This window comes from Chiloscyllium plagiosum, chromosome 31, assembly GCF_004010195.1.
Source record: "Chiloscyllium plagiosum isolate BGI_BamShark_2017 chromosome 31, ASM401019v2, whole genome shotgun sequence".
Taxonomy (NCBI): Eukaryota; Metazoa; Chordata; class Chondrichthyes; order Orectolobiformes; family Hemiscylliidae; genus Chiloscyllium; species Chiloscyllium plagiosum.
Window position 1 is genome coordinate 18,560,484 of NC_057740.1, and position 17,721 is coordinate 18,578,204.

The 17,721-nt window shown below is 44.3% G+C and overlaps 1 protein-coding gene across 1 annotated transcript in view; it reads left to right on the forward strand.

The window, feature by feature from the left end:
• The window catches only part of slc1a6 (solute carrier family 1 member 6), a 97,002-nt gene that overhangs the window by 51,972 nt on the left and 27,309 nt on the right, over positions 1-17,721 (forward strand). Inside the window, exon 4 of the mRNA XM_043721091.1 lies at positions 17,189-17,393. Coding sequence (XP_043577026.1) covers positions 17,189-17,393 — 205 coding nt within the window. The remainder of the gene's footprint in view (positions 1-17,188; positions 17,394-17,721) is intronic.

Sequence of the window (17,721 nt, forward strand, 5' to 3'; positions counted from 1 at the left end):
CAAATCTGGTTGTGATGGCCTTTTGGTTTCTCCTATCACCGCCGGCTGTTTCAGTTTTGCCAGGTTCAAGAGCGGTTTGATAATGTCAGCTGTGACTGAAAGTGTGTTCAGAAAATGTAAAACCTATATGGAGATCCGTTTGACCAAGGCTTGGTTTTGTTTTGGAGTTTTGCTGTGGGCTGACCTAAAGTCCCTCTGATTAGGACATGTCCTGAGTGAGGCTATGCAATTGCCTTCACTCAAGTAGTGTTCCCCAAGTTCAGTCAGACTGGCAAGGGTGTCTATTTCGATTGGAATACCTTGCAACTCATCCTCCACATGCCACATTTTCCAATGATAAAGGCAGTTGTAGCGCCTGTTTGAAGACCAGTTGGGCTTCAGTTAGTAGGTGCTTTTGCATGGTCACATCATTAACCCCATCTACCAAACTGTCTCTCAGCATCTCATTAAGGGTTCATACAAAGTCACATGTCTCTGCCAATCATCTTACTTTAGTTAAAAACCCAATACAGATTCCCCTGATTCTCGAGTTGCTGAGTAAAACCAATAGTGTCTCAGAATTTGATGAGACTTGAGGTCGTAATATTCCTTAACTAAATCCATCAACTCTTGAGATATCTGCTGCTTCAGGGAATATTAGGCTCCTAGTAACTGAAACATTGCGGGTCCACAAGCTGTCAGGAGAACCACTCATTGCTTTTCATCTGCCCTGATGTCATTTGCCCAGAAAAAATAATACATTCTTTTGACATAGTGGGCCCAGTCTTCAATGGCAGGCTTGAACAAGTCAAGCTTCCCAAATAACGGCATGGTATCAGAAATGCTTACCCCAACTCAAAGGCTGTTGTGAGCAACTTTCTTCAGGAGTGTGCTTTTCTCTTGTCGCCACAAAATAACTCAATAGAGGCTGGTGTCACCAAGTCACCCTTTATTTATATGTGCATGGTACAAAACATTGACCCGTCTAGCACAGAGTGAACAAGATGTCTGACACTCCTATTCTTTTTTTATAATGTTCACGAGACAAAGGAATTAATTCATAAAATCACAGATTATTTAATGCGTTACATTTTGCTGCTGTTAACCCAGCTGGCTATTGTAGAGAGTGAACTAACTCCACAGAGGTCAGTATTCCATCACCAAGTCACCCTTTATTTACACCTGCATACTACTTGACACTGATCCAGTTTCATGAGAGCCAGCTCTCAGAGAGACAGAACCTCTGACAGTCCTGGTTTTGATCTCAGAGTGAACAAGATGTCAGACATTCATGTGTTTTTTTGTCTTCTCTTTTTATTTCTTTTCCCCCAACACTACCGCCTAACAGCGGTAATGCTTACTTTTCCCCAGCATCCGTATCGTGTGTGTGCAGGTGTAGGACACACTGAAGAATAACAAGGGTGTAAATCTTTATTCATTTCCCACCACCAGGGAACAGTAGAGTAGTCAGTGACAAGCAGTGATCAAACAGTGAAGGGGAGGGCAGGGACTAAATCAGAAAAGAGTTGGAGGGGGAAATAATACACTCCACTCCCTGCGGTGCCCACCTCTCCCTAAAAATCTCAAGAGTGTTGGTGGACACCGCGTGCTCCTTCTCCAGGGACACCTGGGCTCTGAGATAACTGTGGAAGAGGGACAGGCAATCGGCCCTAACAGCCCCCTCTATGGCCTGCTGCCTGGACCTGTTTATGGCCAGTTTGGCCAGGCCCAGGAGCAGACCCACAAGGAGGTCTTCAGACTTGCCCTCCCCCCGGGTGCTCAAAGATCAGGAGCATGGGACTGAAGTTAAACCAAAAACAGAGTAGAAGGTTTTCAAGAAAATCAAAAAGGGAATGTAAGCACCTACACCCGATATATACATGGTCCACAGACTCCACAGCACCACAGAAAAGCAGTTGGGCTGGGAGTCCGTGAACCACCGCAATCTGCGGTTGCCAGGGACTGCTGCGTGCAGCACCCTCCACCTCAGATTCCCGAGAGAAAGGGGGAGGACTCCCAAGTAGAGAGCTCTCCACTGGGGATCCCCACCGCCCGGTGACAAACGGGCACGCCAAGGCATGTCCAGGCGGTGGATAAGGGAAAAAGAGGTGGATGGTGTGCAGCAGCAGTCTATACAGGGCCTGCCCTTTTATGACCCTAAAAGGGGCAAAAGTAAAACTCTGGAGGTGGCTCAGGTTGTGGGGCACAGGTTCCCGCTAGAGGTACGGGACATTGGGGCCAATGTGAAATTCTGGCCTGGCAGGGTTAAGCACAGACAGAATTTCACCGCACACCTGAGCGTCCTCCAACTGGTGCACTATGTCGGGTCTGAGCGCTGCCGTTTTAAGGCATCGAATAACAGTGGACACGAACCAGAGGTCTGCCGCTGCCCTGCTCGCTTTATCCTGCAGCAGCGTCCAGATACTCCTGTTCTTTTATTTTCTTTCTGATACTCTTTTTTGTCTTTTATCTTTCTTTTTCCTTAGAGCTAGCCCACAGAGTGAGCAGGTGCCCTGATACTCCTGATTTTTTTCTTTCTTTTTTCCATGTTGTGTATGTGCAGGTGTCGGACACAGTGAAAAACAATATATTGCACCACCAGGAAGTGAGGAGACATCTGAGTGGCCAGTGACAAGCAGTGTCCTTCTCAGAGGGCCATGCTGTGTGTTCAAATAGTGAAGGGGAGGGCAGGGATTAAATCAAAATAGAGTTGGAGGGGGAAATAATGCACTCTATTCCCTCCTCTCACCTACCCTCCCCCCTCCGCACCAGCTGCTCAAAGATCAGGAGCGTGGTACTGAAGAGCAACCAAAAACAGGGGAAAAGGTTTTCAAGAAAATCAAAAAGGGAATGTAAGCTCCCACATCCAATATATACATGGTCCACAGACTCCACAGCACCACAGAACAAGCAGTTGGGCTGGGAGTCCGTGAACCACCGCAATCTGTGGTTGCAGGGGACTTCAGCGTGCAGCACCCTCCACCCCAGATCCCCGAGAGAAAGGGGGAGGACTCCCGCGTAGAGAGCCCTCCACTGGGGATCCCCACCGCCCGGTGACAAATGGGCACGCCAAGGTGTATCCGGACGGTGGATAAGGGAAAAAGAGATGGATGGTGTGCAGCAGCAGTCTATACAGGGCCCGCCATTTTATGTTCCTAAAAGGGGTAAAAATAAAACTCCGGAGACGGATTGGGCTGTGAGGCACAGGTTCTCGGGGGAAGTATGTGAACTTGGGGCCAATGTGAAATTCCATCCGGGCAGGGGTAAGTGCAGACTGGATTCCATCGCACACCTGAGCGTCCTCCAACTGGTGCACTATGTCGGTGCTGAGCATCGGTGTTTTAAGGTGTCGAATGGCAGTGGCCGTGAACCGGATGTCTACCGCTGCCCTGCTCGCTATATCCTGCAGCAGAGTCCAGACACTCCTGTTCTTTTTACTTTGGAAAGGTTGGTATGGAATCAATGGCTTCGAATTCAAGGAGAATTGGCATCAGTACTCAGAAAGGAGGGAGCTGTTCCGACGGGTAGGGATCCACCTGAATTATGCTGGGACCAGATGAAATAATTTGACAGAGGTCAGTATCCCATCACTAAGTCACCCTTTACTTACACATGGATAGTCTTTGACACTGACCCAGCTCCCTCAGAGCCAGCTCTCAGAGTGAGCAGGATGTCTGACATCCCTGATTTTTTTTCTTTCTTGTTTTCTTTTTTTTTACCTGTTTTTTTTCTCTTTGCTTATTTTCCCCTGCACCCATGTCATGTGTGTGCAAGTGTAGGACACAGTGAAGAACAACAAGTGTGTAAATCTTTATTTAAATTCCACTACCAGGAAGAGAGGAAACACCCGAGTGGCCAGTGACAAGCAGTGTCCTTCTCAAAGGGCAATGCTGCGTGATCAAACAGTGAAGGGGAGGGCAGGGATTAAATCAAAATAGAATTTGAGGGGGAAATAATACACTCCACACTCTGCGGTGCCCACCTTTCCCTGAAAATCTCGAGGGTGTTGGTGGACACTGCGTGCTCCTTCTCCAGGGACACCCGGGCTCTGAGATAACTGTGGAAGAGGGGCAGGTAATCGGCCCTAACGACCCCCTCTATGGCCTATTGCCTGGATCTGATTATGGCCAGTTTGGCCAGGCCCAGGAGTAGACCCACAAGGAGGTCCTCTCACCTACCCTCCCCCGCTCCGCACCAGGTGCTCAAAGATCAGGAGCATGGGACTGAAGTGCAACCAAAAACAGGTGAGAAGGTTTTTGAGAAAATCAAAAGTTGAGTGCAAACACCAGCACCCCATATATACATGGTCCACGGACTCCACAGCGCCACAGAACAAGCAGTTGGGCTGGGAGTCCATGAACCACCACAATCTGTGGTTGTAGGGGAGCGGTCCATGCAGCACCCTCCACCCTAGATCCCCAAGAGAAACAGGGAGGACTCCCACGTAGAGAGCCCTCCACTGGGGATCTCCACCACCTGGTGACAAATGGGCACGCCAAGGCACGTCCGGGCAGTGGATAAGGGAAAAGAGGTGGATGGTGTGCAGCAGCAGTCTGTACAGGGCCCGCCGTTTGATGTCCCTAAAAGGGATAAAACTAAACCTAAAGAGGCGGCTCAGATTGTGGGGCACAGGCTCCCGCGGGAAGTACGGACCTTTGGTAATGTGAAATTCCATCCTGGCAGGGGTAAGTGCAGGTGGATTCCATCACACACCTGACCATCCTCCAACTGGTGCACTATGTTGGTGCTGTTTTAAGGAGACGAATGGCAGTGGCCACGAACCGGACGAATACCGCTGCCCTGTTCACTATGTCTTGCAGCAGAGTCCAGACACTCATTTTTTATCCCCCCACTACCGCCTAACTGCGATAGTGCTTTTTTTTTCCCCAGCACCCATGTGTGTGCAGGTGTGCGACACAGTGAAAGACACAAGGTGCATGAAACTTTATTCAAATTTCCACCACCAGGAAGAAAGGAAACACCCGAGTGGCCTGTGACAAGCAGTGCCCTTCACATCAAAGGGCAATGCTGTGTGATCAAACAGTGAAGGGGAGGGCAGGGATTAAATCAAAATAGAATTGGACGGGGAAACAATATACTCCACTTCCCGCGGTGCCCACCTCTCCCGGAACAACTCAAGGGTGTTGGTGACACTCCTGTACTTTTTTTATTCTGCCACCCCCTTCTAAATTTCTCTTTTAGAGAGAACATTCCCTGTCTGTCTTTGTTAACTCCTTTCATTATTTGAACTTCTCAATAAGGTCATCCCTTACCCTCAAGAGAATGAGATTTATAGTTGTTATCTGCTATTCAATCTTAATTAATTTCATCATCCTATTTAACTTTCCATTGGACTTTCCCTGGGTTCACATATTTTTCTTAATGTGGGACACCTGAAACAGTACGATATATTCCAATTGGGATCTGCTGGCATTTACAGGAGAGGAAAAAGAGCTAGAGCCAAGGCAGTGAAATGGATAGAAAGAGCAAGAGGAATGTGCATAACCATTCATTGAGAGAAGGCTCACATTATAGGAAGGAGTAGCTGTAACAAAACTCCTGAACTGCGTAGTGATTATCTTAAGGGGGCTAATCTGAAGCAGTCCAAAATAACTCTTCCGATGCTGGTATCTTGTCATCAAGTCATGCTTTATTTACATGGGGAGAGTCCTTGACACTGATCCAGCTCTGTCAGAGCCAGCTCTGAGTGAACAGGATGTCTAATACTCCTGTTCATTTTTTTTTCTTTTTTAGTGGGTTGGAGATTATCTTTCCTTTTTCCTTTAACCTCCTGATACTACGCCTTACAACATTTAAAAATAAATCTAGATTGCTTTTGGTACTTTGTGAAATAACTCCACAGAGGCTGGTAACCCATCACCAAGTCACCCTTTATTTACACACAAAAAGTCCTTGACATTGATCCAGCTCCCTCAGAGCCAACTCTCAGAGTACACTCCTGTTCTTATCTGTCAGCCAGGGCTCCCTGATTTGACCAGATTAACAGCCTTAATCAGCGAACTCATAGTCTATGAGGTCCATCTGGCTGACCTTTTTACAATCATTACAGCTGGAACAGGGATTGAGAGTCATGTTGTTGGTCTTCATTTGATCCACACACTAGTCGTTGACCCAATTTAGCTAATGGGTGCTCATCTCAAATTCTTAACAATGCTAATTAGAGTGAAATCTTTACAGGCAATTTTCACACCAAATTTTAAAATCTTGTTTACTTTCAGGATTTAGTTCCGTGAGAAAAGTTTTATTCATATAGTACATTTAATGTACTGAAGTATTATTCCCCAATTTAGACATTATCCACTTTCTAGGTGTATTTAACCTCTCAGCTCCAGATTTATTCCCACTGGTCTTTTCGTCATCCTCTACGATTCTACTAATGGCATCTATATTTGTCTAATTCTAATTAAAAAGATTTTCCTGACATTCCTGTATTTTTGTAAAGACTGTTAAGCCTAGCCTTTAAATTGCTTTTTATGTTTTATTGCTAACAATCATTTTCTATAACCTTTCCACCTTCAGAATTTATTCTTTCCAGTCTTTAACTTGCTGCATTTTTCCTTCTGTTCTCTGAGGACAGTGGAGCAGCATTAGTCTGTTTTGCATATTAGCAAGGATGTTATTGCCAGTTTGATTCAAGCAACGTCCAACGTCCTCCAACCCTGGGATCCATGATTTAGGAATCTGAAGTTTCCCTTTATATTACAAATACATTTCTTGATATATCTCATTTGGAACAGCCAGAATGAATACCTTGCAATTAAACCATCAGTTACATTGAAACCATAACCTGTCCACACAAGATATTTATAAAGTATACAGGGGCATGCTACTTTACATTAGGTTGTTTAAAACATTAATTTAACTATTCCTTTATCATTCACTGGTGTGTTAGAGTGAATTCTCAAATAGTTTGCCATCAACATAGTTTGACAACATAGCAAGTTCAATTGCTTCTGAAGAAGGGTCATTGGACCTGAACTGTTAATTTGTCTTTCTCACCACAGATTCTAACAGACCTGGTGATTTTCTCCAGCAATTTCTGTTTTTGTTTCATACCTACTGCATCTATAATTCTTTGTTTCTTTTTAAAAACTGAGTTGATCCTACATCTCAGTAACAATACATTAAGATCACCCCTCTGCAAAGATCAAAAGTTAAACCCAATCATTTATTTCTTCAGTGTCTTGGCTTTCGTATTTGAATACACAGTTTTGTTGGTTGAAATACCCTCTGCTCTCTCCTCTCTCTCTTCCCCTCTCGTTCTGTCATTCTCCCCTTTCTTCAGGAGTATCAATAAATTTGAGTGCTGCTTTTGCCTCAGCAAGGAAGAGTTGTCAAAGTGGCTGGGCTCAAAGCCAAATCCCTTCTTACCATCCCCTGGGAATGTTTGCTGAAGAACACAGTAGTGTGGAATTGTTTTCCTGGCAGGGCCCCAGAACCTCATGCAACAATCAGGCTTTTGTAGGCAAGCTTCTCACAGCCTCAAACGTTGACTGTCCTCAATCAGACGTACAGAATTCTTTGTTCCAAACGATAATTAACATTCAGAGAGTCCGCAGCAATTACATTAATCAGCGCTGGACCGATAAATATTTCATTCATAAGAATCAGGTTTAATTTAAATCACATATGGCTATGGTGTGCAGAACGGTTGGATGCTTGCTGATTCGATGTCTGCTGTCTTTGAGTTGTCAAGAAACCTTCTATCGGAACACTTTGGACAACATACAAAACATTTCTGGAAGAGTAACACTGAATTTATCTTGATTATTTCTCTTATTGCCTAATGCCAGGCTGAGTGTTTATGTCATATCCCCCTTCATGGTTATATACCTGTCATTGAGTCATAGTCATTGAGAAAAACAGCATGGAAACAGACCCATTATGTACTGCAGGTGAAAGTGGTGCGATTGAACTTTCCTTACTGCAGATGCACCATCGGAAGCATACCGTGCACTTTCACTCACTCGAGTTGTGCAACTGAAAGCTTTCTGCAGTGAGATCCATAGACAGCAACTTCTGCTGAGAGCACAGGTAACCTGAAAGGTTCAAGCTGGTGGTTTGTGGCTGGATTTCCTATAGTCGCCAACGTAGTAGCAAGTGGGCTTTTATCTAGCCACATGTGATACTGTCAGGTGGTCCTTGTATCTCCAGCTATTTTACGGTTTCTTGCCATAGGTTGGGAGGGATGGAAATGACATTTAGATGTGCAGATGAACAGGAGCACTTGAACAAGAGAGCGCGACAAAGGCAAATGCATTAAATGATTTCAAAGTAGAAGGAAGAAAATCTTGGTAATACTTGTTGTCACGAGGACACAGGTTTTCTGACTGACCAGTTATTGGCAGACTTAGCTGGCAGTCCAACACATTCAGCAATTGTGAGTCCATGGAAAGGCACTTTCTTTTAATGTCTCGGCTCCAAAATCCTGTATCACTCTCCTTTCAGCAGCACTAGAACACAAACTTTGTCCTCCAGTGAACTGATTGCTGCGCCATTCTTTTCACTTGTTAGTGCCCTTGCTCAGTTCTACTGTGTGAATCATCGACCATCAATCCTTCTTAGTCACTGCAGGATGCTTGGCTGATTGCTGTGCTGCTGCTTAGAACAAACGAACACACAAAATTAAGGGGGAGCGTTGCTGAACAAAGAGACTTTGGAGTGTAGGTTCACAACTCCTTGGAAGTAGAGTCGCAGGTAGAATAGGATAGTGAAGAAGGCATTTGGTATGCTTTCCTTTATTGGTCAGAGTATTGAATATAGGAGATGGGAGGTCATGTTGCAGCTGTACAGGACATTGGTAAGGCCACTTTTGGAATATTGTGTACAATTCTGGTCTCCTTCCTATTGGAAGGATGTTATGAGAGTTGAAAGGGTTCAGAAAAGATTTACAAGGATGATGCCAGGGTTGGAGGATTTGAGCTATAGGGAGAGGTTGAATAGGTTGGGGCTGTTTTCCCTGGAGTGTGTAGGCTGAGGGGTGACCTTTTAGAGGTTTATAAAATCATGAAGGGCATGGATTAGGGTAAACAGACAAGGTCTTTTCCCTGGATTGGGGGAGTCCAGAACTAGAGGGCATAGGGTGAGAGGGGAAAGATATAAAAGGGAACTAAGGAGCAACATTTTCATGCAGAGGGTGGTGCATGTATGGAATGAGCTGCCAGAGGAAGTGGTGGAGGCTGGTACAATTGCAAAATTTAAAAGGCATCTGGATGGGTATATGAATAAGGACGAGTTTGGAGGGATATGGGCCGGCTGCTGGCAAGTAGAACTAGATTAGGTTAGGATATCTGGTCGGCAAGGACGGGTTGGACTAAAGGACCTGTTTCCATGCTGTACATCTCTATGACTGTATGACTGAAAACAGAAATTGCTGTAAAAGCGCAGAAGGTCTGGCAGCATCTATGAAGAGAAATCAAAGTTAACGTTTCGTGTCTGGTGACCTTTCCTCAGAACACAAAATTAAGGAATTGGGGGAAACCAGTGATTCACTACCCCAACTCCATACAATGATGAACACTTTCTTTCCTTCCTCTCTCTCACCCATCCCCCAAAAGGGACAAAACTAAAATTCACAGACACAATGTCAGGGTGATAACAGAAATAATATTCAGGAAAGTTCCTTTCCAATTCCCTCAGGTGATTGAACCCAGTCCAGGAGATCACATCAAAAGAAAGACTTGTATTTAAATAGCATCTTTCGCCATACCAATCGATTTCGAAGCTCCTTGGATGCTGCCTGAACTGCTGTGCTCTTCCAGCACCACTAATCCTGAAAGTAAAAGTTGCCACTTTCCAGAGGACCATTTGCTGTTCCCTGATTGGAGAGTGATGACTGGTGGTGAGTTTAACCCAGAGGTCACAGTGCCTCAGGGAGGGACGAGGGAGAGAAGCACAGTCACCATGGTGACCTCAGCCAGTACTGGAATTGAACCTGCACTGTTGGCATCACTTTGCATTGCAGAATATCTATGAGCATGGCCACTGTTGGAGAAAACACTGCAGCAAATTTGCACACAGCAAGCTCCCACAAACAACAATGTGATAATGACCAACAAATTGATTTTTCTGCTGTTAGTTAAAGGGTAAGTATTGACCAGGACACCTGTGAAGACAATAGGGCCTCAGTTTAACACCTCATCTAAAAGACAACATTCATGACAATGCAGCCCTCACACAGTACTGCATTAGAGTGCTGGCCTTAATTTTGTATTCTTAAGTGGGACTTAAACCTAAAGGTTTCTATCTGAGAGGTGCAAGAGCTATCGACTGAGCCATTGCTGACACATACGCCTTATCTCTAGACACTTATCTCTCAACACTTATATTGCTATCCCAGACTGGTGAGCAAAGTTAGATCTCATGGAATACAGGGAGAACTCGCCATTTGGATACAGAACTGGCTCAAAGGTAGAAGACATAGGTTGGTGGTGGAGGGTTGTTTTTCAGGCTGGAGGCCTGTGACCAGTGGATTGCCACAAGGATCGGTGCTGGGTCCACTACCTTCCATCATTTGTATAAATGATTTGGATGCGAGCATAAGAGGTATGGTTGTAAGTTTGCTGATGCCACCAAAATTGAAGGTGTAGTGGACAGCAAGGAAGGTTACCTCAGATTACAACGGGATCTTGATCAGGTGGGCCAACGGGCTGAGAAGTGGCAGATGGAGTTTAATCTCGATAAATGTGAGGTTCTGCTTTTTGGGAAAGCAAATCTTAGCAGGACTTATACACTTAATAATAAGGTCCTAGGGAGTGTGGCTGAACAAAGAGACCTTGGAGTGCAGGTCCATAGCTCCTTGAAAGTGCAGTCGCAGGTAGATAGGATGGTGAAGATGATGTTTGGTATGCTTTCCTTTATTTTTCATAGTATTGAGTACAGGAGTTGGGAGGTCATGTTGCGGCTGTACAGGACATTGGGCAAAAGTGAGGACTGCAGATGCTGGAAATCAGAGTTTAGATTAGAGTGGTCCTGGAAAAGCACAGAAGGTCAGGCAGCATCCAGGGAGCAGGAAAGTCGAAGTTTCAGGCAAAAGCCCTTCATCAGGATTGAAGGCCCTTCCTGATGAAGGGCTTTTGCCCAAAATGTCGACTTTCCTGCTCCTCGGATGCTGCCTGACCTGCTGTACTTTTCCAGCACCACTCTGATCTGTACAGGACATTGGTTAGGCCACTTTTGGAATATTGCGTGCAATTCTGGAATCCTTCCTATCGGAAAGATGTTGTGAAATTTGAAAGGGTTCAGAAAAGATTTACAAGGATGCTGCCAGGGATCTGAGCTACAGGGAGAGGCTGAACAGGCTGGGGCTGTTTTCCCTGGAGCATTGGAGGCTGAGGGGTGATCTTATAGAGGTTTACAAAATTATGAGTGGCATGGATAGGGTAAATAGACAAAGTCTTTTCCCTGGGGTCGGGGAGTCCAGAACTATAGGGTTTAGGGTGAGAGGGGAAAGATATAAAAAGAGACCTAAGAAGCAACTTTCTCACTCAGAGGATGGTACGTGTATGGAATGAGTTGCTGGAGGAAGTGGTGGAGGCTAGTGCAATTGCAACATTTAAAAGGCATCTGGATGGGTATATGAATAGGAAGGGTTTGAAGGGATATGGGCCAGGTGCTGGCAGGTGGGACTAGATTGGGTTGGGATATCTGGTCGGCATGGACGGGTTGGACTGAAGGGTCTGTTTCCATGCTGTACATCTCTATGACTATGATCTGTCTACTTCTTAAAGAATGAGAGCAGTAACATTGCCTTTTTTTCCTCCTGTCAAAAGACTCCTACAATTGCCTAAATTGACTTTTGGATCTAGAAAGGAGTAAGAGACAGAAGTTAGCAATCAATGGCAAGGATAAGCAAAGGAGGGATTGGCAGTGCAATGCCCGACACGTTACCATGTTGACTATATGAGTGAGAAACTTGATTCATTAAGAAAAATGCTAAAACATCCAATCTTGCCTGACATCCAGCTTGGATGTCACAAGTGTTGGGCACTCTCCTTCCAATGATACTGATTGATGCAAATAGTCACAAGGTTTGAACACCTCTTTGCCCTCATCTGTCCTGGCAAGATCATAAGATTTCTGACAATGAAACTGCCATTTGATGTTGGTGGAGATGGCACTGAATACCAATTGACCTCCCTCCTTCTGAGTCTGATCAATTCCACCTTGTGGCTCCCTCCCATGCTCCACAAGCATTTGCTGCCTTCTGTCTCTTACATGGAACAAAGTGTTTCCACAAAACAGCTTCTGAACTTGAAGCTCAGTGTCCTGCTGCAGGATCCACAGCCACAGTGCTCTTTATCTCACTGTCCAAAGTCTATACTCCCAGCTGCTAAATAAGCTGTTGCCTATGTTAATACTTCAAAAGCACCGGATTTCCCATGCCTCCCTCCATTAGTCAGTGCTAAAAGAGCTGGTGCTGTGCCCTTGTTGCAATAAAGAATCTGACCCCATAAAATTTACTAGAATCAAATTGGGGCCTGCCCTGACCCATTTCTAGCAGGAACCCTGCTGGATCAGAAAAGCCAACTCCAAGCATCTGAATATTTGTCTTTATTTCAAAATGTGTCAGTGTTACTCTCCAAAAAACTGTCATTATTACAGATTATGGATGACAACGTTACTGTCCAAATGATTGTTATTATGCTTCGTAGCTGAGAGTTAATGTGTTTGGAATGAATAATAACTTGGCTGAAGGATGGAAAACAAAGATTACTTATTATCGAAATTAAATCAGGGTGGGGGAAATACTCATGCAGAGACCCAGGCTCAGCAGTGGAAATATCTCTATTTCTAGTTTACACTAATGAACTGGATTCAGAAACTCATTGTGAATTCACTACATTTTTAAGATGTTCCTAAACCAAGAGAGTCCATGGAATGAGCAGAAGTAACTCAGAAGTTAAATAATGTATTGAATAAAAAAGATTTCTGTTTGGACAATGACTGATTTAATTAAAAACAAACAAGAAGCTAAAATAGGCAGCTCATGTACAGCATGAAACAGGCAAAACTAGTTAAGGATGGAATTGAAAGTAACAAAGGTGATTAATTTTCATTTTGGGGCACACTGCTGTAACAGTCACTTTCCGCCCAGTGGTAACTGTGAAGGTTCATCCTTTGGTATGTTAGGTAATCTCAACATTCAACAGTGTATACATTCCACATGCGATATTCCACCAGAATAAGTACAGCGAGGCAAGATTTCTATCTACCCATTTGTCTTTGGCCTGATCCCATCCCAAATCTGGGGATTTGAGAATACAATGAGCACCTTTTTTTTCTAATTCACTCATGGGATGTGGGCATCGCTAGCTGGGCAGGTGTTGATTCCTGTCTCTTGTTGCCCATGAAGAGGTGGTGGGGAGTTGCCTTCTTGAACCACTGCAGTCCCTGGCATGATTGGGGTGCCTCCAGTAAAGCCAATTGAACTTCAGAGCAGTAGGAGGTCGATACATTGAGGAAAGACAGGGCTGTCTAGTTTGCCTGTTGCAATTCGCCAATCCAAATCAATCCTTGTTCCTCACGGTATACTGCTCAACAAAGAGCAGGTCAGCCAGGGCCAGAAATATAGAGGGTTGTTATATTGAAACTTCCAAGACAGTATGCCTTTCAACATGGGTACCCCGTCAATACATAGAATTTGACTGTGCAATATTTTTGTTTTACAGGTTTCATTTATACAGTTATGAGCTATAAAACATTAATGCCCTTTAGATAGTAATGAACTATAGCCTGGCAAATTTGACAGAGGTCACCTGAAGCTATTTGGAAAGATCTAGTGGCAAAAATGCAAGGAAGCTGAGATCTCAAAGTTTGTTTAATATTTCTCCTGTGAATTGCCCTGGGCAGAATGGTGGCACAGTGGTTAGCACTGCTGCCTCACAGTGCCAGAGATCCAGGTTCAATTCCCGCCTCAGGCTATTTTGAGATATTAACGGGCAGAGAAATCTAATTAAACCTTCTAAGTCAGTTGATATCAGCGGTAGAAGTTAATTTGTGGAACTAGATATTTTATATGGTGCCTCATTTTACATTTCTCCCAATCTGGGCTCTTCCATTTGCACATTCCCTGTTCTGTAAGGAAGCAAAGATTTCTCATTATAAATCATTTCCTCAATCGAAAATGTAATAGTCTCCAGTAGTTATTTAAATGATGGGAAACAGAGATCAATGACAAAGAAAAATATTTTTTTTGAGAATTACAGTAAGGTAGCTCCTTCTGTTTGGTACCCATGCCTAAAGCTACAACATTATTTCTTGGATGTGTAGAGTTATAGAGTTACATCTTTTGTATACAGTTTGTGTCAGTTAGTGCATAGCAGCAAATTGTGTTTGAGTAAATATTGTAGTAGCAACCAGATAATGTTGGAGGGAAGCACAATTGTAAAGGGAAGTATGGTACTAATCCATAAGTTTAAGTTAGGGGTGAAAGTTAAATGATAGTGTTTAAGTTTAAGTGTTAAAAATTTAAGTAAATCATATTAATTTTATAAGGCAAACTGAATTTCACAGGGAAATGTGAGGTGATGCAGTTTGGCAGTTGAGATGGAAAGAAGCAACAGAGACTTAATTATAGATTTATAAAAAGTATGCACAAGAAACTAGTGGGTTCATGAGTATCAATCAATCTTTGAAGCTGGAAGGAGATATTGGAAGAGTTGTTGGTAAACTTTATGGGATCTTGGACAATGAGTCAAAGATGTTGTAAGATGAATCCTCAGCGTAGCTCCTCATGTTGTTCAATCCATCTGGTAGATTTGTTGCCACTCTTCTCTTTCCTGGATAGGATCTACATGGTCTGCTCAATCTAGTCTGGCAGAGGTAAAATGGTTGGTAGCCTAATGAAAAGACACTTTAGTCTTGAACAGTTTATTGTTGATTAAATAATAATAATTAGTTCAAGTTACCTTGATGTGATAGTCACTGCAACTGAGACTTGGGGGAGATCTACAATGTTACATCAACTTCCTTCAAGATCCAGCTCTATTTTTTGTCCCAGTTTCATGTGACATCCTCATATTGGATGATGCTTAATGCACTCCTCATCAGTAACCCTTTCGGGCCCTTGCACCTTTATACAAATAAAGGTCAGGCAGAAATGCTGAAACTTAAAACTCTAGTTAGGTACCAACTAGAGTATTGTACACTGTTCTTGCCACCACACTTCAACAGAGATATGAAAGTGCTTGAGAGAACGCAGGGGAGATTTACAAAAATAATGTCTGGGATGAGAGGCCGGTAATTCATAAGTTAGGGGTTGGTGAAGCTGGAGCTGTTTTCCTTGAAATAAAGGAGACTGACGCAAGATTCGATTGTGGTGTACTAGCTTATGACAGGCTTATAAAATCTAGATGAGGAAAATCTTTTCCCTTGAGATGATGGAATAAGAGCCAAGGGGTAATGTGAGAAATAACTTTTTACACAAGGAGCCAGGACTGATTGCCCATGAGGATGTTGAAAGCGGACACAATCATTGATTCTGAAAGGAAATTGGAGAGGGGTTGAAGGAAATGAAGTTGCAGAGTTGAGATGATCAAGGTGGGTGGGACAAACTGGACTGGACAGCATGGACTTGATGGCCCAAATTACCTCATGCTAAGTGTAAATGATTCTACAAATTGTGTGATAGTGAGTGGGTTGTTTAGGAAAGCAATGTTTTTTAAATTTATTCGTGGATGTGGGCACTAGTTTTTTGCTCCAGACAGTTGTTCCATTCAATTTTCACTATCTGCCATGGTGGGATTTGTACCCATGTCACCCAGAACATGAGCCTTTGGTTCTGAGATTATTACTCCAGTGACATTGACATCAGTTCCATCAAGGCTAATTCTGAACAGGTTACAAAACAGATTGCTTTCATAGTGAATGTCGGGGAAAGTGAGGACTGCAGGTGCTGGACATCAGAGTCAAAAGTTGTAGCACTAGAAAAGCACAACAGGTCAAGCAGCATCTGAGGAGCAGGAGAGTCGAAGTTTCGAGCATAGGCTCTTCATCAGGAGTGTGGAGGGTCCCAAGGGGGCTGAAAGATAAATGGGAGGGAGGTGCGGCTGGGGTGAACGTAGCTAGCAATGCGATAGGTAAATGAAAGTGGGGAGTGGCGATGTTGATAGGTCGGAGCACAGGGTGGAGCAGATAGGTGGGAAGGAAGATGTACAGGTAGGACAGTTCAAGAGGGCGGTGCAGTGTTGGAGGATTGGATCTGGGATAACGTGGGGGGAGGGGAGATGAGGAAGCTGGTGAAATCAACATTGATTCCGTGTGGTTGGAGGGTCCAAAGGCAGAAATCCCATCGCCCTGTGGCTGATCACTTCAACTCCCCCTCCCACTCCACCAAGGACATGCAAGTCCTGGGCCTCCTCCACCACCAAATCCTAGCCCCCAAAGGATCCTTCCACATCCTGCAGAGATTTTCCTGCACATCCACACATCTCAACTACAGTGTCCATTGCTCTCAATGTGGTCTCCTCTACATTGGGGAGACAGGATGCCAACTTGCAGAATGTCTCAGAGAACATCTCCAAGACATGTGCACTAAACAACCCCACCACCCTGTGGCCGACCACTTCAACTCCCCCTCCAACTCCGCCAAGGACATGCAAGTCCTGGGCCTCCTCCACCGCCAAATCCTAGCCACCCGACGCCTGGAGGAAGAACACCTCATCTGCCATCTCAGGACCCTCCAACCACATGGAATCAATATCTATTTCACCGGTTTCCTCATCTCCCATCCCCCCACATTATTCCCTATCCAACCCTCCAACTCGTCACTGCTCTCTTGAATTGTCCTACCTGTCCATCTTCCTTCCCACCTATCCACTCCACCCTCTGCTCTGGTCTATCACCATCACCCTGCACCTTCATCTACCTATCACATTCCCTAGCTATCTCCCCCCAAGCCGCACCTCACTTCCATTTGCCTCTCAGCCCCATTGGGGGCCCCCCACATTCCTGATGAAGAGCTTATGCTTGAAACATTGACTCTCCTGCTCCTTGGATGCTTCCTGACTGGCTGAGCTTTTCCAGCACCACACTTTTTGACTCTTTATAGTGAATGTAATGAGCAAGCTTCAAGTAATTTTGTAATAATGATCGAGTGCTTCTAGTGTTAATGTAACCCTATAGTTTCTGCCAGTACTTTCCAGACTAGTCTACATCTGAGTTGTTGTCTTGACCTTTTATCGATCAGGAATGGCAGCTCTGGACAGCAAAGCATCTGGTAAAATGGGAATCCGAGCTGTTGTTTTCTACATGGTAACCACTATCATCGCTGTGTTTATTGGAATTGTCATGGTAATGATCATCCATCCTGGCAAAGGATCAAAAGTTGACCTACATCGGGAAGGAAAGATTGAGAAGGTGCAGGCTGCGGATGCTTTCATGGACCTAATCAGGTCAGTGAATCTCTAAATGAAAAGTAATTTGTGTAATAATCAGATAAGTATATAATTAGCGGCTTCGATGGACTTATATTTTGTGGAGCTGGCTTTGAATTGAAGAACAGACTTAAGGCACTAAGATGCGATCCTTTGATCTTTTGACTGGAATTTGGGGCTGAACCTGAATGGGAAAGGTTTGAAAAGATGTGGGCCAAACACAGGCAAGTGGAAGTAGTTTGATTTGGGAACACGGTCAGCGTGGACGAGTTGGACTGAAGGGTCTGTTTCCATGCTGGATGACTCTACAATTCTATGACTCTATCAGGTTTGTGCCTCCTTCTGG